This window comes from Myxine glutinosa, chromosome 14 (assembly GCF_964187855.1).
Source record: "Myxine glutinosa chromosome 14, kmMyxGlut1.1, whole genome shotgun sequence".
Taxonomy (NCBI): Eukaryota; Metazoa; Chordata; class Myxini; order Myxiniformes; family Myxinidae; genus Myxine; species Myxine glutinosa.
In genome coordinates, this window is record NC_136274.1 from 56,320,834 (window position 1) to 56,348,776 (window position 27,943).

A 27,943-nucleotide genomic window follows, 5' to 3' on the forward strand; every position below is an offset into this window, starting at 1 on the left:
GCAACACGCACATTTTAAAATTCCCATTCAGCGTGAGAATGAATTTTTTGTAGCGAAGTTTAATGCTAAAAAAAAAAAGACGAAGAGAATGATAAAGAATGATTTCAATAGTTGTGAAGGACTAGAGAAGCGAAGCGCGCATGTTGCTTGTTGCCTCATTGTGCGTGTGCGAGAATGGCGTGTGGCGGATGGTTCGTGCGGGTTCTCGGTTCGCTGGGGCGAAGCGGAACCTTTTCCGGCGCTCCAGGACTTGCATGTACAACCGGCCGCTTGTACGTGCCGTGTGGGGCCGGCGTGGCCCTGTTTGAGTATCGCTGCGCCGGTTATTGGCGACAGAAAGTATGCGCGCCATTTTCACTGATCTGATCTTATAAATCATTGTTAACATGGTTTTTCATCCCATTTGTATTTGTGTTTGGGTTAGGTAGAGAAAACTGCACGTCTGCAGCATACTTGGTGTGGTTGAAAACTTCCACCATATTCCCGCAAGTAATTAATACTTGAAATATATTTGCGTACGTATTAACTAGAATTGCAACAAGTACAGATACATTCAAAGTACACTGCCCCCATGACATATAATTAAATATCCTACAGCGTTGCATTTCTGGGGTGCCTTGGGCACCCAGCGATACTGCCGTGCAGCTCATCGAGACTATTTGGAGGGAGAGGTGTGCAATCATTGGAGAGGTGTGCAATAATTGGAGGGAGAGGTGTGCAATAATTGGAGGGAGAGGTGTGCAATAATTGGAGGGAGAGGTGTGCAATAATTGGAGGGAGAGGTGTGCAATAATTGGAGGGAGAGGTGTGCAATAATTGGAGGGAGAGGTGTGCAATAATTGGAGGGAGAGGTGTGCAATAATTGGAGGGAGAGGTGTGCAATAATTGGAGGGAGAGGTGTGCAATAATTGGAGGGAGAGTGTGCAATAATTGGAGAGGTGTGCAATAATTGGAGAGGTGTGCAATAATCGGAGGGAGAGGTGTGCAATAATTGGAGGGAGAGGTGTGCAATAATCGGAGGGAGAGGTGTGCAATAATTGGAGGGAGAGGTGTGCAATAATTGGAGGGAGAGGTGTGCAATAATTGGAGGGAGAGGTGTGCAATAATTGGAGGGAGAGGTGTGCAATCATTGGAGAGGTGTGCAATAATTGGAGGGAGAGGTGTGCAATAATTGGAGGGAGAGGTGTGCAATAATTGGAGGGAGAGGTGTGCAATAATTGGAGGGAGAGGTGTGCAATAATCGGAGGGAGAGGTGTGCAATAATCGGAGGGAGAGGTGTGCAATAATCGGAGGGAGAGGTGTGCAATAATCGGAGGGAGAGGTGTGCAATAATTGGAGGGAGAGGTGTGCAATAATTGGAGGGAGAGGGGTGCAATAATTGGAGGGAGAGTGTGCAATAATTGGAGGGAGAGTGTGCAATAATTGGAGGGAGAGGTGTGCAATAACTGGAGGGAGAGGTGTGCAATAACTGGAGGGAGAGGGGTGCAATAATTGGAGGCAGAGTTGTGCAATAATTGGAGGCAGAGGGGTGCAATAATTGGAGGGAGAGTGTGCAATAATTGGAGGGAGAGGGGTGCAATAATTGGAGGGAGAGGGGTGCAATAATTGGAGGGAGAGGGGTGCAATAATTGGAGGGAGAGGGGTGCAATAATTGGAGGGAGAGGGGTGCAATAATTGGAGGGAGAGGGGTGCAATAATTGGAGGGAGAGGGGTGCAATAATTGGAGGGAGAGGGGTGCAATAATTGGAGGGAGAGGGGTGCAATAATTGGAGGGAGAGGGGTGCAATAATTGGAGGGAGAGAGAGGGGTGCAATTATAATTGGAGGGAGAGTATGCAATAATTGGAGGGAGAGTGTGCAATAATTGGAGGGAGAGGTGTGCAATAATCGGAGGGAGAGGTGTGCAATAATCGGAGGGAGAGGTGTGCAATAATCGGAGGGAGAGGTGTGCAATAATCGGAGGGAGAGGTGTGCAATAATCGGAGGGAGAGGTGTGCAATAATCGGAGGGAGAGGTGTGCAATAATCGGAGGGAGAGGTGTGCAATAATCGGAGGGAGAGGTGTGCAATAATCGGAGGGAGAGGTGTGCAATAATCGGAGGGAGAGGTGTGCAATAATCGGAGGGAGAGGTGTGCAATAATTGGAGGGAGAGTGTGCAATAATTGATTGATTAATTGCATAATTAAAATAAATAAATGATAGTCATAAAATATTTTATTAATCAATTGGCTAATAGAATACCTAAACCACCAGTGCTTCATCTGAAGCTGTAACTTTTTGAAAATTAATTAAACAAGTCATTAATTGAAAATAAAATAATTAATTGATTATTCAATAAATCAAAAATATCCTTTATAGCCAAATCACTTGGTCACTGTCATGTTCAAATATTAGCTTCCTAGCTCAAAAGGTGCCTGATATATAATTGCCCAGATGAGAAAGAAAATAAATAAATGATGAATAATGAAAATAAATAATAATCAAAAAATAAATAAATAAATAATAATCAATTCGTTAATGGAATACCTAAACCACCACCGTTTCATCCGAATCTGTAACTTTAAAAAAATCAATCAAGTCATTAATGATATAATTAAATAATTCATCGATTAATTGGTTAATCAATAAATCAAAAATAGCCTTTATAGCTGCATCACTTGGTCATTGTCATGTCCAAATATCAGCTTCCTAGCTCAAAAGCTGCCTGAGATATTGCCCAGATGAGAAAGGAAATAAATAAGTACTTAATTAATCGATAATAATTAAGGAATTCATCAATTAATTGATTAATCAAAAAACAAAAAATAGAGTTTTTGCCAAAGGACTTGCTCACTATTGTGCTGAAATTTCAGCTTTATAGCTCAAAGGATGGCTGAGATATCGCCCGGACAAACAAACAAACAACCAGAGTGAAAACTGAGTACTCCCTTTCAGCGAGCGTCATTGCCGAGCCCCCTTCGGTGCCCGGCAATGACGTCATGCAGCGCCTGGAGATGGCCTGGGAAAGGAGCGGTCGCCCGTGGTTGTTTTTCGCCACCAACAAATGAGAACTCACACCTGCCATTGTTGCAGGTGATGGTTTTGCTATGGGCACCTCTCGAGTGTCATGATGACCACCGTAAAGATTGGGTTTTCAGGATTATCCCATAATGCCTTGCGTGCCGCTATGTTGGTTGTTTTCACTTCCAGAGCAACGATAGCATCAGTAGCTCTACGATCGAGCACGTTTATCTCGTTGTTCTGACTTGCTGCAATGGAAGGTTACGCTAATTATTTGGCCTTGTTGTGTCTTGCTCAGCTTGCCAACCAATATGGTGTATGCGCACTGCATCATGGGTATAGTCATGTTCACTGTTAACAAACATAATTTCGTTCAAACTTTTGGGAGATTAGCAAACCCTGTACATTTTTGGAATCATCAGAGCATGGAGAATCCGAAAATCAATGTTGGCATTTGCACAGACACAGATTTTGGATTTTCCAAATGGCCGCCATAAAATACATATTTTGCGCTATCTCGGCTTCTAGTCAACCTAGAAACTTAATTAAATATGTTAATCCTATGTTTTCTGGGTCAAGGAATCAAATAAAGGCCTCAAAATAGTGCTCAGGATTGTAGAAAAGCAACAAACAAAGCGAATTGAAAACCATTGTCCTTATATTTGTGATATAACTGTATTACATAATACATGATATTGCAAGTCCTTTGAAGTTATAGGTATGGGTTTATAAAGCAAGAAAGCAGCCTTGTTAGTATCAGATTGAACTATAAGTCCTATACACAGGATCTACTACGTCTACACCGTTCAGGAATATGCTTTTACAGATCTTCATCACTGTCCTGAATGTCATTTTCGCAAAGGTGTCTACGCAAATGCCAACATTAATTTTTGGATTCCTCATGCTCTGAATATTCCAAAAATGTATAGTTTTGCTAATCTCCAAAAAATTTGAACGAAAAAACATAGTGAACCTGACTAGTACTGAAACTCCTCCATAGTGAGGGGTCGAAATCAGCTGGACAATGTCAACTTTGCCTTTAGGTTTTAGCCATTGTGTGCACACAATAATGGGATTTCTTGTCAACGTCGTGTGCACGTCCGTGCTTCTGCTTCTAGGTCATTGTATGCCTTCCCTCCGAGGTACTCTGGTGCAAGGTGGAAACTGAGACTGGTCTGGTGCTGGCGGGTTGTGCAGGTGGGCTTGTGTACCACCTGCCCACAAGGTGTGTGAGTATGTACTGGTGGAAATAAATAAAAAATGCCACACAAGGTACCACGGAAGCTGCATTCTACACCCGTGAGAACCACATAGAGGGCATGTTGGCATGCGAGTGTGATGTTGCAATTTAAATACAGTATTGGTATCAAGGGTGTTTCCCTAAAGAATGCCTTTTTTTCCCGAAACGAATCGCGTGCTCACACATACCGCAATGTGAACGTATAAGTGATTATAATTAATTGTAGGAAGTCTCAACAACGCGTGTGCGCGCTGCGAGGTGAAAAGTCTCCAAAAATATCTCGATTTCTTTTCTGATTTTTTTTAGATATGACCGAAAAACTCGTCGCTCAGAGGATCGCCTGTGTCGCATTTGGAATTGCACGCAAGCTTTTTGCAGACACTCTCAGGCCCGTTAAGGCTGCACAGCGTTGGCTTTGTTTTGCATTATTTTCACAGCGTTGGCTCTGGGCGATGGCCTGGAAATTCGCCAGGCCTCAATCCAGCGGAGAACCTTGGAGCCATTATGAAAGAGCGAGTTGAAGACCGCTTGTTGGTTGGATTTTTCGGAGAGCGAACAGTGTTCCCGTGACCTTTTAATGGATATAATCAACGAGGTCTTGGAAGGAATGAAAGGTGATACTGACTTATTTTGCAATTTGTTGAGGTCGTTTCGAACGCATTTGAATCTTGTGAAAGCCGCTGGTGGAAAATCGATTAAAAATTATTAAAGTCTGAGGTGTGCATCTGGTCGGGAAAAAAGGCATTCTTTAGGGAAACACACTTTACACAACCCCAAGGAGATGATGTTAACGTTTCGCGTTCATGTGTTCAGCAGTGAGTTGGAATGTTGTGGTCTGATTGAGAAGTCCAAGATTGGAAGCCACGACAAGCAACGCCATGTACTCGAGGATGCTGAGGCTCTCTCCGTGCTTCCCATTCATGGGCAACGTATAGTCACATTGAGGCGTCTCCAAGGCCACTGGCAGATTGGTTGTTATATTCTGAAGGAAGACAAGGTACGATTGGGAAAAGGTGATGGAGGACACAGAAAACCGTGCCTCAGGTACACTGAGATCTCGCCAACGAATCTGCTTCCCTGGAAGTCTGCCGACATCATACACCGAGAGAAGAGTCGACAGCCGTTGCATCGGGGCCATTGGGTACGCTGCTTTTTCACTATCCTTCATGCTGATTGGTTACTGATGCTTTGGATGCTCTCACTGATTGGTTGGTTTTTGGATTGCTATTTACAGATTTATCCCACTGGTTTTTCGAGTAATTAGGAACAGATTGATGAAATGTGTAACTTTGCAAATAAAAGTTGTTAACTACACTAATTATTGCCTTGTTTAATTCAGACAGAGGACCTTTTGCCCCCTCTGATGGTACTTCTATCTTCGGTTGATTGTACCTTGCACAAGAATCTTGATCAGACGCGGAACTCGGTGAGATCTTCCTCGACTTTTCCACATAATATCCAGGAGCGATTCCTCACATTATTATCTGAAAGTAAATGTTTCCTTTGCTAAGGTCTGCAGTAGCCTCTTCCGGCTGTTGTTTGGCGACGTTGACTCTCCCATCGTGGTGTGCGGACTTCCCGACGGACGTGTGGTCTCCGCGCCCAACGCAGGTTCCGGCAGCCGGAAGCCACCGCCATTGTCGCAGACCCCAAGTCCTCGTGACAAGAACCCTCTTGTGCTGCATGACCTAAAGCAGCCACTGGTGGCTATTGGCACCGCTCGTTTGCCCTGTGGGAAGAAGTTTGGGAAGGAGGGTGCAGAGCAACCTAACTGCCTGGTGGTGGTGGGTACACGAGGGAAGGTGGTTGTATTGACAGTGGGAGTCCATGATGACAGGGAGTCCCTGATTGTTCGAGAGTTTTGCGTTCAGGTGAGGCTAACTTTTCCAGATCAAGAATTGTCTTTTTTTCTCATTTTGAGATGCGAAGAAGAATGCCTCCTATTTGAATGACGCCATTGCCGTTACAGGGTCCGATAACCTGTGCACAATGCGTGCGAGATTGCCTGTACTACAGCACGCTGCGTGGGTTGCACTGCGCGCAGCTTTCCATTTCTAGAACAACCGGGCAAGACGGAGATGATGGTACTGAAGGGAGGCCGTCGCATGAAGAGGTTCCTCACACCCCTGCGGAGTCTTTGTCACCCATGCTCCACCCACATAATCTCGGAATTGGCAGCTGCTCTTCCATGATCACCTGTGACATACCAGGTATTTAATTATTGTTCTGGCCTCTTGATGAAATGTTACTGGACTGCCAAAGCAGTTACAGAGCAACGAGGGTATGATGTTGGCAATGTGGTCCACTCTACTTTTGGCCAAAATGAGATTTGGCTAGATACTGGGCCAAAGGTCTGTACTTGTCAAAGACCCCAAGGGCTGACAGGTGTATTCCTTGAACATCCTCACTGTAGAAAGGACAGATGGCTGTCCTGTGTATTAATTTTTGTTGGCAATGCACCGAGTTGTAATAGCAGGAGACGGGGTATTATAATCACGTGTGCGTGTGTGTGTGTGTGTGTGTGTGTGTTTGTGTGTGTGTGTGCGTGTGTGTGTGTGTGTGTGTGTGTGTGTGTGTTTGTGTGTGTGTGTGCGTGTGCGTGCACCTTAACTTTTTAGCTCACCTGGAACAAACTTCGGGGGAGCTTGAGTGATGGCGAGTCGTCCGTCACTCTGTCGGTAAATACTTGAAACTTCTTCTCTGAAACCGCCGAAGGTATTGCGACCAAATTTGGCACAAATTATATTTGTTATGTTGTGACTAAAGTTTGTTCACGGCATTAAAAAAATCGGGGTCTAAGGGGGTTTACCGGGGGTCAAAGTGGGTCCAGGTTTGACCCACCAAAATAGGAATTTGCTTTGTTCTCAGAAACTACACATGCAATTCTGATGAAACTTGACCACAACCTTAATCACCCGTGATGTACCAATGTTTGTTCAAGGCATTGGAAAAATTGGGGTCTGAGGAGGTACACGGAGTGGAGTGTGGGGGGGGGGGGGGGGAGGGGAGGGAGGGGTTGCCCCCCAAAATAGGTATTTTCTTTTTTCTCAGAAATTACACCGACAATTTCGATTGAAACTTCACTACAACCTTCATCATCTGTGATGTACCAATGTTTGTTCAAGGCATTGGAAAAATTGGGGTCTGAGGATGTGCACAGGGTGGAGTGGGGGGGGGGGGGAGGGGGGAGGGGTGGGGGATGGAGGGGGGAGGGGTGGGGGAGGGAGGGGTTGCTGCCCAAAATAGGTATTTGTTTGTTCGTTTAAAGTCTTATGATTATGTTAGTATGATTCTACATGCTGCCCTGTTTTCAAGTAACCATTGAAATTGGTTTAAAATACCCTTAGTCAGTGCAGTATACTGTTTATTCTACCAGGTGAGCACCAGGGGTATTGCCCCTATGTTTTACCATTTGAGCTATTGTCATCAATTTTTTGGATTTTGGTACGAGTAGAAGAGTGCTTTGAACCAATCTGGCAATCAGTAAATAATAAATTTAACTAGAACGCCACTCAGTAGAGCGCATACTCCTGCCGTGGGTGGCCGCTGCTGAGCCCTATCTTCCAATGGTAAAAAATCCTTCAAAAAATTCCTGGATCCGGAATAATACCCTGAGCTTCACCAAAAACTAATTAATTCTTCCTTATCCTAAGGGCAATCATCCCACCAACTTTCATCCAAATCCGTTCAGAACTTTTCCAGATATCCTGTTCACAAACACATGAACACACACATGGACGGACACGATCGAATGCATTACTCCCTAGCGGGAGTAACCAGCAGGGGATACCCAGCACTTCCTGGTTGGGTGAGCTTTTCCTGGTGGTGCTTTCGGGATGTGTTGGACAATGAACAGTTGTGGAGTTATTGGCCTCATGATGGTTAACTTTTGCCTGCGGGCTGGTAGCTGCACTGCCTGACCCCACATCCCAATATACATACACTTTGTAGTGGCCTCAACACGGATGTCAAGGACAACGTCTGGTAGTTTCAAACCTTGTCCACATTCTAAAGTACCGACACCCCAAATTTGGGCCTCCACCTGCTACGGTTCGGCCATGAAAGAATAACGTACAAATGCACAAGCAAGCACACAAACACTTGAGAATATGTATATACAGTGCAGTATATTATACACACAAATAACTATAGCGCATGAAGAGACCATTTGGTCCATCATGCGCTACACCAACCGCAAGTGTTGCTACCCATTATTGCTTTTATAGGAAATCGCGTTATCGATTTGTATTCACCGCTAAAGGTTACTGTCTTCGTCTGGTCTGAGCGCTGTTTACACTGAAGCACATGGGAGTAATACAAGTTCAATAAGAAGCAAGAAATGGCATATCACCAATGGGCCAATCTGACGTCGTGTTTACAGAGTAATATGATCCACTCGGGCTTCATCAATGGTCAGTGTCCATTATTATAATCTGCTCACTGTAAGTAGTTCGATGATTACAGTCACCCGAAGAAGAAAGAAAACCGTTGCTGAAGATAGGGGTTGTGAGCACGACATATGACAGGAAAACCACGGGTGAAGAAAACTGAACACGGCTGAAAACAAGGCCGCAAATAGGACATCTGGTACAAAGATCACGAGTGAAGAAAGCTGAACATGACAGAACTACAATTAATGAAACATCATTATTATTATCCTCTCATTAATGAAACAAAAGCATTAAGACCTTAACACAACTATCTTACTATAATTCACCAAATGTCCGTCTGTCTGTTCGAAGGTACCGCAAAAACGGCTCAATTGATCGCAACGATATTTTGGGTGGGTATTCCTGGGACCCCTGGGAGTAAAATAGGCTCTATTGTTTTTCCGAGTTTTCCAATTTTCCAGTTTTTCCAAACACGATGGAATAATATTGTTGTAGGTGACGGGTCGCGCCTCCCGGCACGGCCGTCCCACGGGTGCAACGCCGGCTGGTTCGACACAGATCTCGGGTTACGCGCCTCTATCGCGATACCAAATTACACCTGTGCCTTGCCAGTTGGGGAGACACCCGTCGCTACAGGTTGGGTTTGTCAGAGACCGAGCGAAGTCTGCCGCAACCTGTAGCCAGCTTGGTTTTAATTACAAATCGAGCGGATTGCTCTTCAATGCGACACAGATGAATGCAGTGCGGCAACTTCCATACGAATCAACCAGATTTAATGGGGGAACATTAGGGTACACAAAACAAGCAAGGCGTTCATGATAACATTATAATTCAACTATGAGTAATAACCCGCTCTTATCTAGGGAGCTATAATTAAGGGTTTCGCGGGGTGACCCTAACGAGATAAACCTTAGGCCTGGACAACATTCATACAAGACAGGGGGGTACTTGGTGGTGTTGATGGACGAGAGGTGAAGATGTGAAAAGGGCGAATGCAGCTCGTAACAAGCCGATGTCGCCGGATTTGAAGGCCCCGCTTGGGCCTGCAGTCTGCCAAATGGCGGCCCGCCCTCTTATCGGCCACGCATCAAGCGTCGCGAAATGGCGGCCACCTGCTCTCCTTATCGGCCACGCGATCAGCACGATTTTCCGTTTCTCCCGCTCAACCACGCGCGGAGAGAGCTCTCCGGCGGGAACCCGCCGCGAAGGCCTGTCCACACGCCATCCGCGCATGCGTCTTTTTCCACCTCCTCCCTCGCCCATGCTCAGCGACTACCTCGAAGCACCGCTTCCGGTTTTTGACGGCGCTTGTCGTTTTTGCCCGCTCAATCGCGCTTTCTCACGTCAATCCATTGCCTCGATCATGGCATTGCAACCGAGGCCGGTCTTAATGGAACTTGCACCTTGTTTGATTGTCAAGATGTAATTAAAAGGGAACCGTCTCTTGTACACCACCAATGCACCACACAAAACAGCCTGCTACACCTTCCGACACAAAACTACCATCCCAGTACAGACGATCTATGGTAAACATACATCTAAGAGGGGACCTGAACTAATTCTATATTTAATAAACCACTAAGGGCCATTTCCGCAACACTACCCCCACCTTTCTCCCGAGGCTCTCCCGAGCCTCCACTAGGGGCAGCCCGCGGGAATGGCCCTGTCTAACGTACAGCACAAATCTCCCATTTACTCTAACCCACAACATTGCAAGCACTTAACTCCAAGAAGCAAAGTATCAGTAAGATTGGCATGTCCCTATCCTAGTGTGTCGGATCACTAATCTAACAAACACATCCACACTCTATGCACAATACTTAACATTCTAATTATGCATTTGCGCAGGAGGGCATTCAATGTTACTTTCAACACCAATATTCACATCGGAGCAAGACATTCAGAGTTTCAAAGCTTCTTGACGTGCTCACTCCTTCACGCCTCCTCCCGGCAGTGTTGTGTCTTCACCCCAGAGGGGTTTCCTTACTTCGTGGCCTTATTGGCCTCTCACCAGGTGAGTTCAGTCGGCCCAGTGGCCTAATCTCACAAAGAGTCCTTCGGCCCACTGAGCCCACAAGACGGCATGAATCTTCGGCTGCAACAGCCCGCAAAAGCACTTTGGCCTCCATGGCCCACAAAAATGCTTCGGCCCACATGGCACACAACCGAGCAGCAGCAGGCAACAAGCCCTGCCTTGGACAGCAGGTGGCACAGTTCTACCGATGGTAAGCAAATGCAGTCTGGAGGCATTCTTGAGGGTGCAAGTGGGGGTGATGACCTCAGCCCAGGCAAAATGAAGAGTACCCTTAACCTTCCTTGCCTGACTTATCTTGGTACGACTTGTTTTAGTATGGTCTTCTTAAAAAAGTCCTTTCACTTTTTAGCTGACAGGATGGTGTGCTTCTTAATCAATTGTTATCTGTGTGCTCATGACACACTGGTGGCTTCTCTGGCACTTGGAGAGGGCGACCGAACCTGGCCCTTGTTCACAACTTTCCCATCAACACGACTCGTACCAGGTGTCACACATGAATGGTGCGGAGGAGAGTTCATCGAACCTAACCTTTTACTTAAAGCTCTAACCAATGGCACAAACCCTGCCATTGCCACAATGATCCTAATGACCCATTTTTCCCAACCTGGCACACTGTTCCATTCTTTTAAACCTGGGCAAGGCCCTTATTTGTCTCTTTTTCTTCACTTGGTGGTGCCAGGCATAACTCATTGGCTGGGGAGTGTGACTACAACTAGGCCTCTTTGCCTGCTTCCAATAGGTGGTGAGGGACACCTAGCGACCTCGGGGTTCACCTGAGCGCGCCTCTGGCGCTCCTAAATAAGGGGTGGCTCTCTAGCCCCCACACTGTGCTCTCCAAGCACTCTAACCGGGTGGCTCTCTAGCCCCCGCACTGTGCTCTCTTAGCACTCTAAACCCTACTGTCTGGTGTCCCCTCCCGACTCACCAACTTCCAATACCATGTCACACTCCCAGCCAGTACCACCATACCTTGGCTGCACCTACCCCTAGCAGTCCGCCTGCACAATGGAACAGCAGCCAGAATCCACGTCAAATCCACTAAGTCCCCCTAACCTACACTCACTTGGTTAGGAGACTCCTACCAACAGGGTACATTGTTCGCACTCACTCTCCTCATTCACACAATCACGCCATTCATCCCAAACACCTTCGTCATTCATTCCACAGTGCCACACACCCAGTCCACAACACCATCCAACACCTTCCACTTTTTGCAGGGGTGTTTAACGCCCTGTCTGGCATGTCCCCACTATTTCTCTCACTTTTTTTTTTTTTTTTTTTTTAAATAGTCACGCACATCCACTTGTGCCACTCTTGTCTCTTCTGTCAGTCTCTCAATTTGCAATCTCTCTCGATATTATTTTCAGTCAAGAATTCCCTTTTTTTTTTTTTTTTCTTTCCAATCTGGCCTGCTTCTGTGGCTCATTGGAAAGGGAGTGAGGGAAGGAATCCCTCATTACCCCTTACATGGCCCCGCCGCCTTTCCGCCACGGCTCATAAGGGTCACGTCTCAATTGGGGTCGTGGTCCACCCCCTCCTTTTCTCCAGGGTTCGCGGAAGTCAGGTAGACCCCACTTGGGGGAGCGGCCTCCCCCTCTTCTCTTTAATTCCCTGAAGACAGGTAAATCCCATTTAGCTAGCCGAACCCCTCGTGTCCTCAGAGAGGTCCGATGACCAAGGGACACCTGGCGGTGTCGTTGCTGGGCCCCTCTTGTTCGAAAATGGGTCCAGGGAGTATGTGACGCATGCCAACGCCGCCTGCTACGCATCTGCGCTCTACCTCGAAGTTCCTGTGAAGCTGAGGGAGAAATTACAATCCCCTTTCTAAAGCCTGCTCCTGGTGGAATTTCTATTTCCCCTTGCACCTCGAACCTATTTCCTACGTCACCACTCATTCCATGCTCCGCACTCACACACGTTTCGGCCTTGACAGCACACCCCGGTGCTGTAAACTGGACTATGGGCTCACAGCATTCATCCACAGGCATTCCATCCACACATTCAGGTGTCACGCATACGTGCACCCCATCGGACGGAGTCTCTTGATTAACATCAAATCCAATTGCGAACTTAAGCTCATCGTCCGCACCATGTATGCAGATGCCCACGTACCTGCTTCGTTCCAAAGTCACATCGGTCCGGTCGCTCATCATTGGTTCGCCACACTCCTCTGGGGCTGTCAGCTTCACTTGCTGGACCTGCTCAAAATGTGTTTCATGAGTCAACAACCCCATATACTCCCTCCATGTCTCCATCACCAGGGTTTGCTCCAATTGTTGTTTCATTCGACGAGTGATGCCAATCAAGTCCTGCACCACTAACATTCCTCCCTGTGATGACGTCACACATCCCACATTATTGTGCTGCCCTACTTCCTGGCTCCATTTTCTTTCCCAGTTGAGTCGTTCTTCCTCTCTGAGCCTTTTTAGTTGTTCGTTACCTTTCCGGAGTCTTTCCATCTTTGCGGACTCCACCCTTGCTTTCTCCTTTAATTGGTCAATTTCCGATTCATATTCCTCTTGTTTCTTATGCCACCGTCCCTCTTGTGCTTCATTCTCCAACCTCGTCGTTTCTCTCAATTGATTGATTTCCTTTTCCTGCTTCATTCGTTGTTCTTTCATTATACGTTCATCCATCTCATTCTTTGACCTTGCTTTGGCTTCTGCCTGTTCGATCTGCACAGTGTAGTTCCTTTTTAGTTGATCAATTTCAAATTCATATTCTTTTTGTTTCGTATCCCATCGTCTCTTTTGTTCTTCATTCTCCAATCTCGTCGTTTCTCTCAATTGATTGATTTCCTTCTCCTGCTTCATTCGTTGTTCTTTCATTACCCTTTCATCCATGTCATTCTTTAACCTGGCTTTGGCTTCCATCTGTTCAATCTGCACAGTGTGGTTCCTTAACGTTTCCTTCTCCGTCCTCTCTCTTTCCTCACTTAACATCCTCAGCTTGTTTTGTAATTCCCTTTCTTTGTTTTGGTGTTTCTGTAACTCCATCTCATTTTTTAGTCTTGCTTTACCTTCTATCTGCTCAATCTGCCCAGTGTGTTTCCTTAACATTTCACTCTCCATCCTCTCTTTTTCCTCACTTATCTCCTCTACTCTTTTGCATGCTTCCTCTCTCCTTTTGTCCATCCTCTTCCCGTATTCCTTGCTACTTTCCATTTGACGTGCCAGTTCATTTCCTCTGTACTCTGATTCCCGAAACTGGCTTGATTTCTCAGACAATTCTTCCTTCAGTTGTTCCAATTCCAAATCGTGTTCCTCTCTTTCCTTTTCCAAGTTCTCCCGATCCCGGGAGTTTCTGCTTTGTTCTTTCTCTATTCTCTTGTTCAGTTTGCTCTTCTCTTGTTCCATGTATTCCTCCCCTCTTTTTATCTTCTGTTCTAGGCTTTCCCTTGTCTGATCACCGGATCTTACCTTTTCCTTCAGTTGTTCCAACTCATGGGTACTCCCCTCTACTTTCCTCTTTTCTCCCTGTAGTACCTGGACTTTTTCCACCAATTGATTCCCTATGCCTTCCAATTCGAGAATCCGTGCTCGTTCCCATCTGGAATCTGTGTTGTCTCGCAATGCGCCGGCCAAGGCCATTTCCGTCCAGTGAATTCGTTCCTGTGCATCGACCAATTGTTGTGACTCCCTTTGCTCCTCATTTTCCTGAACCTCACTTGCCTGCTGTAGTGCCTCATGCAATTTCGTGTGTAACTCCCCAATATAATCCTCCTTACACTCCACCTGCTCCCAGGCATCCCCCAATCGTGCATGAAGCTCGTTAATGTACGCATTGTCGTCCTGCTTATTTTGCCATGACGCATGCTGTGACCACGTGGTTTGGATCGGTGGGTGGGAGCGTTTTCTTCGTGATGTGCGGCTCGTTGCACTCTTAATACCGATTCTCTCCCACCTCGTGTCACGCTGCTGAGCCGCGCAGCCATTTTGCGACTCCATCTTCCTTTATAAATTACGAAGTTTGACACCCAATCCACTCAAAATAAAAATGAAACCAAATTTGGAATTTGCGAGCGACGTGTTTTTTTTTTTTTTTTTCTTTACGCGCCTCTCACAATCGATGTTCGGGGTGCGAAATGCACCCCAGGTCCAAATCCTGACTCCTGACACCAGTGTTGTAGGTGACAGGTCGCGCCTCCCGGCACGGCCGTCCCACGGGTGCAACGCCGGCTGGTTCGACACAGATCTCGGGTTACGCGCCTCTATCGCGATACCAAATTACACCTGTGCCTTGCCAGTTGGGGAGACACCCGTCGCTACAGGTTGGGTTTGTCAGAGACCGAGCGAAGTCTGCCGCAACCTGTAGCCAGCTTGGTTTTAATTACAAATCGAGCGGATTGCTCTTCAATGCGACACAGATGAATGCAGTGCGGCAACTTCCATACGAATCAACCAGATTTAATGGGGGAACATTAGGGTACACAAAACAAGCAAGGCGTTCATGATAACATTATAATTCAACTATGAGTAATAACCCGCTCTTATCTAGGGAGCTATAATTAAGGGTTTCGCGGGGTGACCCTAACGAGATAAACCTTAGGCCTGGACAACATTCATACAAGACAGGGGGGTACTTGGTGGTGTTGATGGACGAGAGGTGAAGATGTGAAAAGGGCGAATGCAGCTCGTAACAAGCCGATGTCGCCGGATTTGAAGGCCCCGCTTGGGCCTGCAGTCTGCCAAATGGCGGCCCGCCCTCTTATCGGCCACGCATCAAGCGTCGCGAAATGGCGGCCACCTGCTCTCCTTATCGGCCACGCGATCAGCACGATTTTCCGTTTCTCCCGCTCAACCACGCGCGGAGAGAGCTCTCCGGCGGGAACCCGCCGCGAAGGCCTGTCCACACACCATCCGCGCATGCGTCTTTTTCCACCTCCTCCCTCGCCCATGCTCAGCGACTACCTCGAAGCACCGCTTCCGGTTTTTGACGGCGCTTGTCGTTTTTGCCCGCTCAATCGCGCTTTCTCACGTCAATCCATTGCCTCGATCATGGCATTGCAACCGAGGCCGGTCTTAATGGAACTTGCACCTTGTTTGATTGTCAAGATGTAATTAAAAGGGAACCGTCTCTTGTACACCACCAATGCACCACACAAAACAGCCTGCTACACCTTCCGACACAAAACTACCATCCCAGTACAGACGATCTATGGTAAACATACATCTAAGAGGGGACCTGAACTAATTCTATATTTAATAAACCACTAAGGGCCATTTCCGCAACAATATTTACCAATATGAACAGTGATGTGGCTTTTGTTGAAATTCTACGTACCAGGAGAGAGTAGATCGACTCCTGACTAACTCTTCCTATATAAACGTGCGGCTCTGAAGTAACACGGCAGCGTGTGCAAAGCGACTGAGAAACAGGTGTAGCGGCCGCTTCCGTGTTACGGATTCGGCGCGCACTCTTCACACATAAACGTGCGACTGAGAAAGACGTGCAGCGGCTGCTTCCGTTTTGCAGAATTCAATCTTTTTTCAAAATGGGCACCATGTACTGTTTAGATTTTTATGATTTGCGTGTGATACGATTCAACGGATGTTTATGTGAATCGTTTAAAATAAAAAAGCCTTCAATTTCTGATATTTTGCCTTTTCATTGGGCTTCCCAATTGAAGCCCCGCCCGTAGGTCGGGTACCGTTGCTTGTTGTTTCAATTTGGGCATGGTGTGAGTTTGTGTACGTGCCCCGGAATTTAACAAAGCAACACATGGATGCTTGCTGTTGTTACAAACCAGATGGCACATTTGATGGGCTATCACGCATGTGATGACGCGCTTCATATGTTATTACTTTATGGAACATACCTCGCTGGTGACCTTGGTTAACTGCCTGTGCCTTCAAGAAGGATCAGTGGAATTGGTGATGTTGAACCGTGTGGGGCATCTCTGCGTGACCTCAACGTGCAGTCAAGATGGTGAGGGCAATGCCGCTCTGCAGAAAACTCCATCCCCTGGGCCAGTTTGCTCCATCCAGGACCTAATCGGTGCTATTGAAAATGTCTCTGCAAGGTACAGTCAGGTAGTGCAAGCCGCCAGGACAGCTGGCTTAAAGTTCCCCTTTACGCACTGTATAAATCCCCTTGCTGTACCCTGTATTTGTGGTGTGGGCATTTTGCTTCTGATTAAATTTAAATTGGGGATTGAACCCAGACTGGATATCCCATCATTGCATGCACAAATAACATCACTCTGTAGAGAGCATACCTCCGCCAGGCTGATGAGTTTACGTTTTGTAGCTCACTGATAGGCCGGATCTGTATTCGGACCTGAACCAAAATACAATGAGGTCGTTCTTGTCACCTGCCCAACCTGTTCACGAAGTTTCATTTGAATCCGTCCATAACTTTTTGAGGTGTCATGCTGTATATCATTTTTGGCCCCATCTCTCAAAGGTGAAGAATCATTGAAAAAAAAATAAAAAAATTCGTATCCGCATACAGATCCGGATCTTCGCTGAAATTGAATCAATTTGTCCTAGTCACACACCCAACCTGTCCACCAAGGTTCGTCCAAATCCGTCCACAACTTTTTGAGATATCCCGCTCATAAACGGGGGTGAAAACATAATCTCCGTCCACCTTCGGTGGCGGATGTAACGAATGAGCTGTGTTCCTCCGGGTAATTTTTATTCATGTTCCTGATGTGACGTGTGTAACTCATAACCGAGTTGTAGGATGTTATTAGGTTATTAGTAAGGGATATTTTTTGTCATGCTAATACCCTTGTATCCCATGTTTTCTACCCTGTAGGGCAAGTAGCCTGAAGTCTTATCAACAACAACAGGACTCGACCTTGAAACAATTAAACTGGGTCTTGGAGCTGGTCTCGTGGCTTGGTTCTCATCAATTTGAACTGCCAGCTACGAGCTCATCTCCGCTCTCGTGCTCCCTTTCCGTGCGGTGGACCCAGAATCTGCACCGGGATGTGCTGTCTGTGCGCTGTGTCGTACGTAACGGCACAGATTGCACGCTTAGTGAGAGCTGGATACTTCGTGTATCCATCCGTGGTGCATTTCTTCGGTTTGGCCTTCCCGAGGGGCATCCGTCAACCATAACGCACACCTTCTCCATGGCGGCCCTCCCACCAAGAAGGGAGCTGGAGCTGACCTTACCTCTGTGGGGTGATGCTGGGTGTTTTGACTTACTGCAGCCTTTGGAGCTTACTTCCTTTCTTCAGTATGGATCCCCTCTGGTCTTGCGTCATGATAGCCCATCAAACCCCATCACAATCCCTTTGAATTTGGTGCTGATTGATGCCTTGAATTGCCTTCGTACTGATAATGGTGCACAATGGGGCAAGGCTGATACAAATGTGAATGAGTCCTTTGGGAAAAGTCTTTGCGGAGTGCCTGTGGATGACATTGAGGAAGGCCTTGGCACAGGCACGAAGAGTCCTCTCGTATTTGTGCAGCGGTTTTCTGAGGAAGCTGTCCAACGGATGTTGCAGATACCTGGTAAAGTTGGTAAGGGAAAAAGAAACATCATATATATATATATATGTTCTTTTCATATATATGAAAATACTACATGCTACATGACCAAAAGTAAGCAGACACCCCTTCTAATTAGTGGATTCGGCAGTTTCAGCCACACCCATTTCTGACAGGTATATATAATCAAGCACACAGCCATGCAATCTCCATAGACAAACATTGGCAGTAGAATGGGCCGTACTGAAGAGCTCGGTGACTTTCAACGTGGCACCATCATAGGATGCCACCTTTCCAACATGTCAGTTCGTCAAATTTCTGCCGTGCTCGAGCTGCCCTGGTCAACTGTAAGTGTTGCTATTGTGAAGTGGAAGTGTCTAGGAGCAACAACAGCTCAGCCGCGAAGTGGTAGGCCACAAGAGCTCACAGAACGGGACCGCCGAGTGCTGAAGCGTGTAGCACATAAAGATTGTCTGTCCTTGGTTGCAACACTCACTACCGAGTTCCAAACTGCCGCTGGAAGCAATGTCAGCACAACACCTGTTCGTCGGGAGCTTCATGAAATGGGTTTCGTTGGCTGAGCAGCTGCACACAAGCCTAAGATCACCATGCGCAATGCCGAGCGTCGGCTGGAGTGGTGTAAAGCTCGCCGCCAATGGACTCTGGAGCAGTGTAAATGCGTTCTCTGGAGTGATGAACACGCTTCACCATCTGGCAGTCCGACGTACTAATCTAGGTTTGGCGGATGCCAGGAGAACGCTACCTGCCCAAATGCATAGTGCCAACTGTAAAGTTTGGTGGAGGAGGAATAATGGTCTGCGGCTGTTTTTCATGGTTCGGGCTCGGCCACTTAGTTCCAGTGAAGGGAAATCTTAACGTTACAGCATACAATGACATTCTAGACGATTGTGTGCTTCCAACTTTGTGGCAACAGTTTGGGGAAGGCCCTTTCCTGTTTCAACATGACAATGCCCCCGTGCACAAAGCGAAGTCCATACAGAAATGGTTTGTCGAGATCGGTGTGGAAGAACTTGACTGGTCTGCACAGCGCCCTGACCTCAACCCCATCGAACACCTTTGGGATGAATTGTAACGCCGACTGCGAGCCAGGCCTAATCGCCTTACATCAGTGCCCGACCTCGCTAATGCTCATGTGGCTGAATGGAAGCAATTCCCTGCAGCAATGTTCTAACATCTAGTGGAAAGCGTTCCCAGAAGAGTGGAGGATGTTATATCAGCAAAGGGGGGGGGGGGGGGGCGGGAGGCGGGAGGCGGGAGGCGGACCAACTCCATATTAATGCCCATGATTTTGGAATGAGATGTTCGATGGTCGGGTGTCCACATGCTTTTGGTCATGTGGTGTATGCACGCACACACACACACACACACACACACACACACACACACACACACACACACACACACACACACACACACACACACACACACACACACACACACGCTTTTCACTTTGTGTGTGCGGGGTAACAAGGTTAAGCCTCTTTACTGTGCCTGTTTTGAAGGAATACAAGGTAGACAGCTCTGCACTGCATTCCTTGCACACCTATTGGCCAACTGTCCTGGCTTACTGCCTCCTACCTGTGCCGTCTTGGATTGTTTGGGTCCAGATGGCCGTCCCGTCAGACTAGCTGTTACGCAGGTTAGGTCATCTTACTCGTGCACTCAGCTGCAAACCGTGTTTGGATTTTTCGCTTCAAACTGCTTCACATCCTTCGTCTCGTTTTTATTGTGTTTTCCCCTGTGTGCCCCCATCGTATTCACCACAAGGAGTACATCGATGTTGTTTCCACCTTGGAGGTGCGTGTGACCTGCCTTTCCATGGCGCTCATGTGTGCTCTTCGACTGGCACTTGCTCGCCGAGCCAAAGTAAGATCCAGAACAAGTAATTCACTGATGTGAATGATCGTGGTGGCTGGATTTTAAAACGATTAGTGTGTTTCTTTTCTGTTGCCGTGTCACCAGGGGGACACTACTTCGTGAAACCTGCCCTTTTAAGCAGGAGTCTTAAGCTGGATGTTAAAAATCCAATATTGTATTTTTCATGAGCCAACACCATGCCATACCATAAAGGGGATGTGTAGTACGTTTCTCATCAGGTTGTTGAACATTATCTCTTTTGATCCTTTGATTTATTGATACCGACACACATGAAATGAAATGATGTTGCTGATTGCTTGTCCAAACAGATGATTATGGATGAATGCGATGGGCGGAAACCACAAGTCACGGCAAGCAAGGAGAAATTGCAAGAGGCTTTGTGCAACATGGAGGTCTGATATGCGGGCATACACATGCACATGTGATACATGCACAGGATGATTAATCCTTTTCGTCATGATCTGCACCCAATTGTTTTGCATTCCCAAGTACTTCTAAAGGGATGGTAAATGCAACTTGTTGCTTCCCGTCCCTTCGACTCGGTCAGTTATGAGGGACATTAAAATGAGCTCCGTCTGTCCATCCGACTGACTGATCATCTGTCCATGTTCTTTTGTGCACGTGATATTTCATGACATTTCGCTTTCATATACCAGATACCTATTCCTCATGACCTTATTTCAACCTGATTGGATCACGGATGTGATTGGCTGAATTATATTGCCATGGCAACCTTCTCAGTAACTTGGCTTGTGCACGCGATATTTCAAAAACCGTTCAAGATTTAACTTTCATATTGCAGATATCTATTCCTCATACCATTCAAAAGGTGGGGGACCGAGAGCATCAGCTCCTTGTTACCTCTGCCACCGAAGGATTTTGGAGGTTATGTTTTTACCCCTGTCTGTTTGTCTGTTATGACAAAAAAAAAAAAATCTTCATAAGTCGGTCTGTCTTGTTTGTTTGTATGTTTGTCTGTGGGTGTGATAACTCGTGGACACTTTCAGCTGTGTTTGTCAAACTTTACCAGAGGATTCCGAAGGAAAAAAGTGAGAATGTCAATGTTATTTGACCAAAGACTCAATATGAGACTGTCAATGAGACTGTGAATACATGTCAAAGGTCAAGGTGACAGTGGTGTCATTTGCATAAAACAGATGCGCCCATAAGTTTGTGCTACGTGGCGTCAATTTTGACACAATTGAGTTGAAAAACATGACATACAAATTCCAAGCAGATTTGATAGTCCGATCGTTATTAATAATAAGGGCATTTTATGAGATATTTCACAAATCTGTTAACTAAATTGTTACCAAAAAATTTCTTCACCAATATGTTTGTAAAGGTGTGTAATAACATGTGTTAAAATGTTGAAGTTCAACTCCCGTGGGAAACCCAGAAAAAAAGCTGTTGAATTCGGGTACCGAAAAATTATTTTCGAGAATTTTTTTTTTTTTAATCGGCCCTTAAGTAACTTATGAGGGGTCAAATAAGGGTTTTTCATGATTCTGAGTTGATTGTTAACATTTATATTTTCACTTTTACATTTACACACAAAGTAGCTTTTATTGGCGCTGAGGAAGCGCCTTTAGCGATTGACTTCCAGCCAGTGTAACGCTAATTCCTGTCACAGGAATTCGGAGATCATATAAGTGGGCGTGGCAGTTCCTGATTGGTTCGTGTTGGGGAACGCCTTCTCGCTGCCGACGTGACGTAAATTCGCGCACGCGCACTGGTGATTGGCGCTGAGGAAGCGCCTTTAGCGATTGACTTCCAGCCAGTGTAACGCTAATTCCTGTCACAGGAATTCGGAGATCATATAAGTGGGCATGGCAGTTCCTGATTGGTTCGTGTTGGGGAACGCCTTCTCGCTGCCGACGTGACGTAAATTCGCGCACGCGCACTGGTGAAGCTTACTCGATCTTACTCGATCCCATATTACATGTACTTTCATTGCATACAAATTATACTTCCTCCTAGAAATTCCAAGCCCGAACCTCAGCGCAATCCAAGAGGATTCACTTGTTTCACATACATATATAATACTCAAGAGTTATTTTTCATTCACAATGTCAGAAGTTTCAACAGTCATTGTCTATGTCTTCTTCAGACTCAACAACATCATGACTGCAGTTTCTGCATGTAATGCCATTACAGACTCCACAGGCCGAGATGCACGTGACCCCATTCTTCTTGCAGCTGCATCGCCGGTTGCTGCAATCTCCATGACAATTACAGCTCGTGAACTGCAATAGCTCCTCAGGAGCCGTGGGGTCCAGTGTTGGAACTGGCTCATACCCATGCACACCTATTGTCCATCCATAGTCACTGGGGTTCAGAGACATGCTCTGTAGAAGGATCCAGTCCCGGGTTTGCAGGTAGGCACGGAGTGAATGTTGTGCAGCTGCACCCTCTGTTGGAGGTAGTCTCTGGTTTGATCACTCCTGCCGCTGCCTTCCTTGAGAACATGTTGTACCGAATTTCACCCAATGTAGTATCTCGTCCATGGTTGCAGGAACAAGTGTCAGCTGACTATCGATGTCAGTCATACTGTGTGTGGTGGGGTATGACTTTGGACCTAAATCAATCAAGGCAATATCATTGGATATGAACTTGAGTGCCGTCTTTATGATCTGAGTCTTCTCATCTCCATGGTCAAGATTAGCATGATGCTCTCGCAGAATATTGTCGGTGCCATCTTTGAGACAGAGTACATCTGCCCTTCTTTCCTGTGTTGTGAAATACAAGGTGTCTTCGTATTTCTCTAGAAGTTTTATCTTTAGCCAATGCTTTGAATAAGAAAGGCTCTTCTCTGGTGACTGATCAAACTCCTGCAGCTTTTCATGGACTTGGTCCATGTTCATTACCCCATGCTCTTATTCTGAGTGTAACCATTCGCAGAATTCAATAAAAACTGCCTCTCGCTCCTCATCAATACTCCTCTGTCCTCTCTTCCTTTTTCCTTCCTCATCAGTCTTGGACAAACTGTCACCTCTCGCAAACATAAGTTTGCATCGCAAATGGTACAGTGTTTCTTCTGCTACCAAGTCGTTGATCCCTTCCAGGCGTCCAGTGACTTCAGTGCCCCAGTCATCCCCGCGACTCCGTGCTGTCTTCAGCAAGCTTGCCTTCAGTGTATCTGCAGTCAAATTATCTGGCACTCTGTATTTCTTTCTAGCTTGTGCTGGATTCTTTTTGTAGAGCTGGGCTGGTTGGTTGCAAAGAATGCATACATCCTTATACAGGAGGTCAACTGACTGTGATCTTCTAGAACTGCAGCCAGTTGATGAACTGAACTCACAAGTTGTGCGTCTTCTCTTCAACTTTGATGACTCTTTCTCTGCCTTTGATGCTTGAGCTGACTTCTTGGTGGTTGCAACAAAGTTGTTGTACAGATCATTTTTACACTTCTGGTGGTACCTCAGTTTTCCTTCCTTTTGAGCCTCCTTCATACGTTCCACAACAGTAACATTTTCGACAGTTTCTGCTTGTTTCAATAAAGTTGAGTATCCCTTTGGAGTTGCCTGTATGAGCCTTTCAGCTGGTGTATCCGAGCGTGCACAGATGAAGCAATTGAGCACAGGTGGAGTAACGTCTTCATCCATATTGCTAGACTCCATGTCCTGCAAAGTAGAAAATGAGATATATTTAGAAATTATTTTTCCACAAAGGAGTGTCTGTGGTGAAATATAAATGTTAACAATCAACTCAGAATCATGAAAAACCCTTACTTGACCCCTCATAAGTTACTTAAGGGCCGATTTAAAAAAATAAAAATTCTCGAAAATAATTTTTCGGTACCCGAATTCAACAGCTTTTTTTCTGGGTTTCCCACGGGAGTTGACCTTCAACATTTTAACACATGTTATTACACACCTTTACAAACATATTGGTGAAGAAATTTTTTGGTAACAATTTAGTTAACAGATTTTCATATGTTTCCCTTACTATAAAACACAATATTTCTGTAGGGGCTGGGGTCCAGAGAACGCATTTCCAAAATGGTGGCTTGCCGTATAATGTCGTCTCCATGGCAATAAAGTCGCCCATGTGAAAGTAGAGGGGTTTTTTCAGGACAAAAAGATGATAACTGGGAAATGCTGCAAGATACATGTATCAAATTCCCATCCCTCGCTGAACATCGACATTCCGAGCAACAGTTTATTTTTGGGCTGTGTAGATGGAAGGTCAAGGATACAGTGACCTATTTTGCATTAAACCGTCTGGACAACGGTTTAATTCTTCAGTGGATCCTTCCTGGACAACGGGTTGTCTCTCCGAAAAGACCCTCTAGAAAACCCTCCCATCGACTTTCTGAACAATCCTCTTGAAGAAGTTCTGTCACTCAAGCTTTTGAGTCTCACTATCTGCCATGATCTTTCCTGGGAAAACCACATTTCCAAGCTGGCCTCCAAAGCCATTCGCTGACTGGGCATCCTCCGTCATACAAAGTCCTTTCTGGGCACACCTGAGCTCCTCGCCACATACAAAGCTTTCATCTGCAGCTCAATGGAATACTGCTCTCCCCTCTGGGCTGGTGCTCCTGCCTCACACCTAGCTCGGCTTCACGTGATTTAAACCAAAGCATTCAGAATCATTGGAATGTGCCGCGATGAAGCTGATTCTGAGGGCCTTTCACTCACTCACCGCAGGCAGGTTGGTGGTCTTTGTCTTCTACCGACTCCTCTCCAGCCTTGCTCCCCCAGCTCTGTCTGTGCTCTGTCCGCCAAATATTCCTGCAGCTCGCACAAGATCTGCCAGTAACCCTCTTCTGGTGAAACTGCCAAAAACAAGACTCGCTACCCACCTTCACCTTTTCATTCCTCTTTTCTCCCGCCTCTGGAACAAACTCCCAGTCTCTTCAATCCCACTCCTCTCTCCAGGTCTTTAAAACAGCTGTTCACACCACCTCTTATCTTCCCCCATCCAAAACCGTGATCTTTTCTTCCCCCTTTAAAACGCCCCAAATCCGCCTCTTTCAATCCCCAACTTTTTTCCTGAAATTCCTAGTAGTCTTCATTTGCTTTATTCATCATACCATCCCTCCTACCATGTACCCCTCCCACCTCCACCTTCCACATATCTACCGACGTCCCTGTTCTCGACTGTTGTTGTGCTTGTGTGCTTCCCTCTCTCCCCCCCTTTTGTATCCCGCTCCCTTCATTGTATGTTTTATGTGTCTGTGCATGTTTTCATGTTCAATGTGTTCACTCTTACACGAGCCTCGATTCTGTAAACAAAAAAACAAAACAAAAAAAGCATGACGGTGGTCATATTGCATCGGGGATTAAAGATTTTCAGTGGAGCCACTGGTGGGAAAGATATCCTCAAAATGACCATTTTAAAAGTCGAGGTTCTCTCTATTTTACGCATACCTGTCAGGCTAGTGTTTGACGCCTTCTTGTTTGTCTGCCTGTAAATATCGAATGGTTGTGGACGGATTCAGACGAAACTCGGTGGGCAGGTTTGGTAAGTTACAAGGACGAATCATTTTTATTTTGTTGAAGATCCGGATCCGGATATGAGAGTTTTTAAATGTTATCAAGTGATTCTTCACCATTAAGTGATCAGGCCAAAACGGTAAACAACATATTTCAAAAGGTTGTGGACGACTTATGACAAAAATTGCTGGATGAGTTGGGTAAGTGACAAGAATAAGCCGATTAGATTTTGTTTCATGTCCGAATCCAGATCTGGCCTATCAGTGGGATACAAAACGTAAACTGTTCAGTCTGTTGGAGGGAGGCATGCACTCTACCGAGTGCCGTTCTGGTTACCTTCGCCTGAGTGGAGGGTATTGCATTTGAGTCCGTTTGTTTGTTTGTTACTTGCCGGAAAAAATTCCGGCAAGTATGTTGGTTGGTTGGTTTGTCTGTTTGTCTGTTTGTGCGCAGTACTACGTCTACATCGTTGAACACAGCATCACCATACTTTACACACATATTTGGCTTGCCCTGGATGGACTGTGCCCAATTTTTAACTCTCTTGGCCCAAGGCCTCCATTATGACGTCATAATTCGACAAGGACAAAACTTCATCCAATCAAGATGCAATTTCTTGAGCACCATGTCGGCATAAACCGGTTTGAGAAAAAAAAAAGATGACGTCATCGGTCACGTGGTTCGGCCGCCATCTTGGAAAAACCAAAAAACTTTGCACCTCTATATCTCTGAAAGTGCTGAATAGAAAAAATGGAGACATGGCGCATTGTAAAGAACTCTCCATGGGGACTAAAATATGTTAATGATGATGTCATAGGTGCCTCCATTATGACGTCATAATTCGACAAGTACAAAACTTCATCGATCAAGATGAAATTTCTTGAGCATAATCTAGGAATAAATTAGTTTAGAAAACAAATAATGATGACGTCATCGGTCACGTGGTTCAGCCGCCATATTTGTCCAAAATGGCCGATTTAAAAAAAGTACATTCCGGCAAGTCCTCGGTCTTTGACCGATTTTTTTCATTTGTTTGTCTGTTTGTTTGTCCGCACAGAATAAATATGATTTTCTCTGTAACCGTTGGTCCGATTGACAGGAAATTTTCACCATTGGTGCAACTCCACGTGCAAATTTTTTTTATGAGGGTTATGATGTCGTAGGTCACGTGGTTCGACCGCCATCTTGGAAATACTGAAAAACTTTGCACCTCTATATCTCCGAAAGTGCTGAATAGAAAAAATGGAGACATGGCTCATTGTAAAGGGCTCTCCATGGGGAATAAAATATGTTAATGATAATGTCATATGTGCCTCCATTATGACGTCATAATTCGACAAGTACAAAACTTCATCCGATCAAGATGAAATTTCTTGAGCATAATCTAGGAATAAATTGGTCAAAAAAAACAAATAATGATGTCATCGGGCACGTGGTTCGGCGGCCATATGTTTTAACGCAAAAGCCTTAAAAACCACTGAAAACACATCTTGGAGAGGGTTTGCAATCTGAGTGCTCTTTTTCTTGTTTATTTTGGAATACGTTTTTTTTTGGATACTGTGACGGTTTTTCACGTGTAATGAAACGTTTATCATTGCTTTTGAGGCCCCTCTTGTAGTTTGTTATTCCTGCTAGTTGTTTGGGAAAATATGCAATTTTGAGGTGGCTTCAATCTGGCTTCAGAAGCAGTCTTTGAATGGTGCATTCCAATTCCATGGTAGATATTGCTAAAATGGTATCAGAGTAAGAAATACACTTGTTGGTTTGTCATTGCCTTCTCAGTGGAATTTGTGGCAAGAAAATTGACTTTGACTAGACTAGAGCAATGGCCCACACAAGCCTACTCCTTTCGTAACAGAACACTGCGATATTTACCTTCCACACTTTACATGGAATCATGAGCCGAGCATCTCTTCCTATTCCAAAGGAGAACCGATGCATCTCACTGCCTATTAGTCCTTGGAGAACAGGTGGCCTAGCTTATATTGTGTGCGTGGACGATTTGCTTCCAGGGCATTCTTGAAGAAGTACGGAGCACCCTTGGCAAACGGACGTCATCAGGTGGACGAGGAGCCACTATGGAAGGGTCCACTGAAGAACTTCTGAACCTCTACCTGAAGACGAGGACCCAGAGTCTGTGCATCTGACGTACCCTGTTCCTGTGGAGTATTTTGTAACGGATGTAAAACACCCACCCATTCCTATTTGCTTATCACTGACTTTCTCTCGAATGGATGTTGCTTGTACGTGCTGGTTTTCTTGGGGAATGATCAACAACGGACGCGGGATTCGAACAAGACGATGTTGGAGGCTATTTGTTGTACAAAATGAAAAACAGTGTTAGTTGATACCCACCCCCCCCCACACTCCCCCCTCCGCACTCCCCCCCCCAACACTCCCCCCCCCCCACACTCCCCCCCCCGCCCACACTCCACCCCCGCCCACACTCCCCCCCCGCCCACACTCCCCCCCCGCCCACACTCCCCCCCCGCCCAC

The 27,943-nt window shown here is 46.0% G+C and overlaps 2 protein-coding genes across 4 annotated transcripts; one reads left to right on the plus strand and one right to left on the minus strand.

Annotated features, from left to right (window-relative positions):
* The first annotated feature begins 136 nt into the window (after positions 1–136).
* On the plus strand, positions 137–27,932 carry FAAP100 (FA core complex associated protein 100). 3 transcript variants are annotated; one of them, XM_068135924.2, is made up of 12 exons: positions 137–339; positions 4,118–4,224; positions 5,053–5,380; positions 5,579–5,665; positions 5,751–6,110; positions 6,209–6,449; positions 16,522–16,687; positions 17,428–18,140; positions 19,631–19,767; positions 19,896–19,994; positions 20,315–20,398; positions 27,460–27,932. In XM_068135924.2, the coding sequence occupies exons 1-12, from the start codon at positions 175–177 to the stop codon at positions 27,592–27,594; spliced, it is 2,622 nt and encodes an 873-aa protein (XP_067992025.2). In that variant the 5' UTR covers positions 137–174; the 3' UTR covers positions 27,595–27,932. The 3 variants fall into 3 exon arrangements, with proteins under 3 accessions (XP_067992025.2, XP_067992027.2, XP_067992026.2); XM_068135926.2 differs by having other exon boundaries at positions 17,428–18,131; XM_068135925.2 differs by having other exon boundaries at positions 5,056–5,380.
* Positions 10,256–15,878, minus strand: LOC144888825 (uncharacterized). Its single transcript, XM_078768175.1, has one exon. The coding sequence runs from the start codon at positions 14,610–14,612 to the stop codon at positions 12,129–12,131; it is 2,484 nt and encodes an 827-aa protein (XP_078624301.1). The 5' UTR covers positions 14,613–15,878; the 3' UTR covers positions 10,256–12,128.
* Positions 27,933–27,943: the final 11 nt, after the last annotated feature.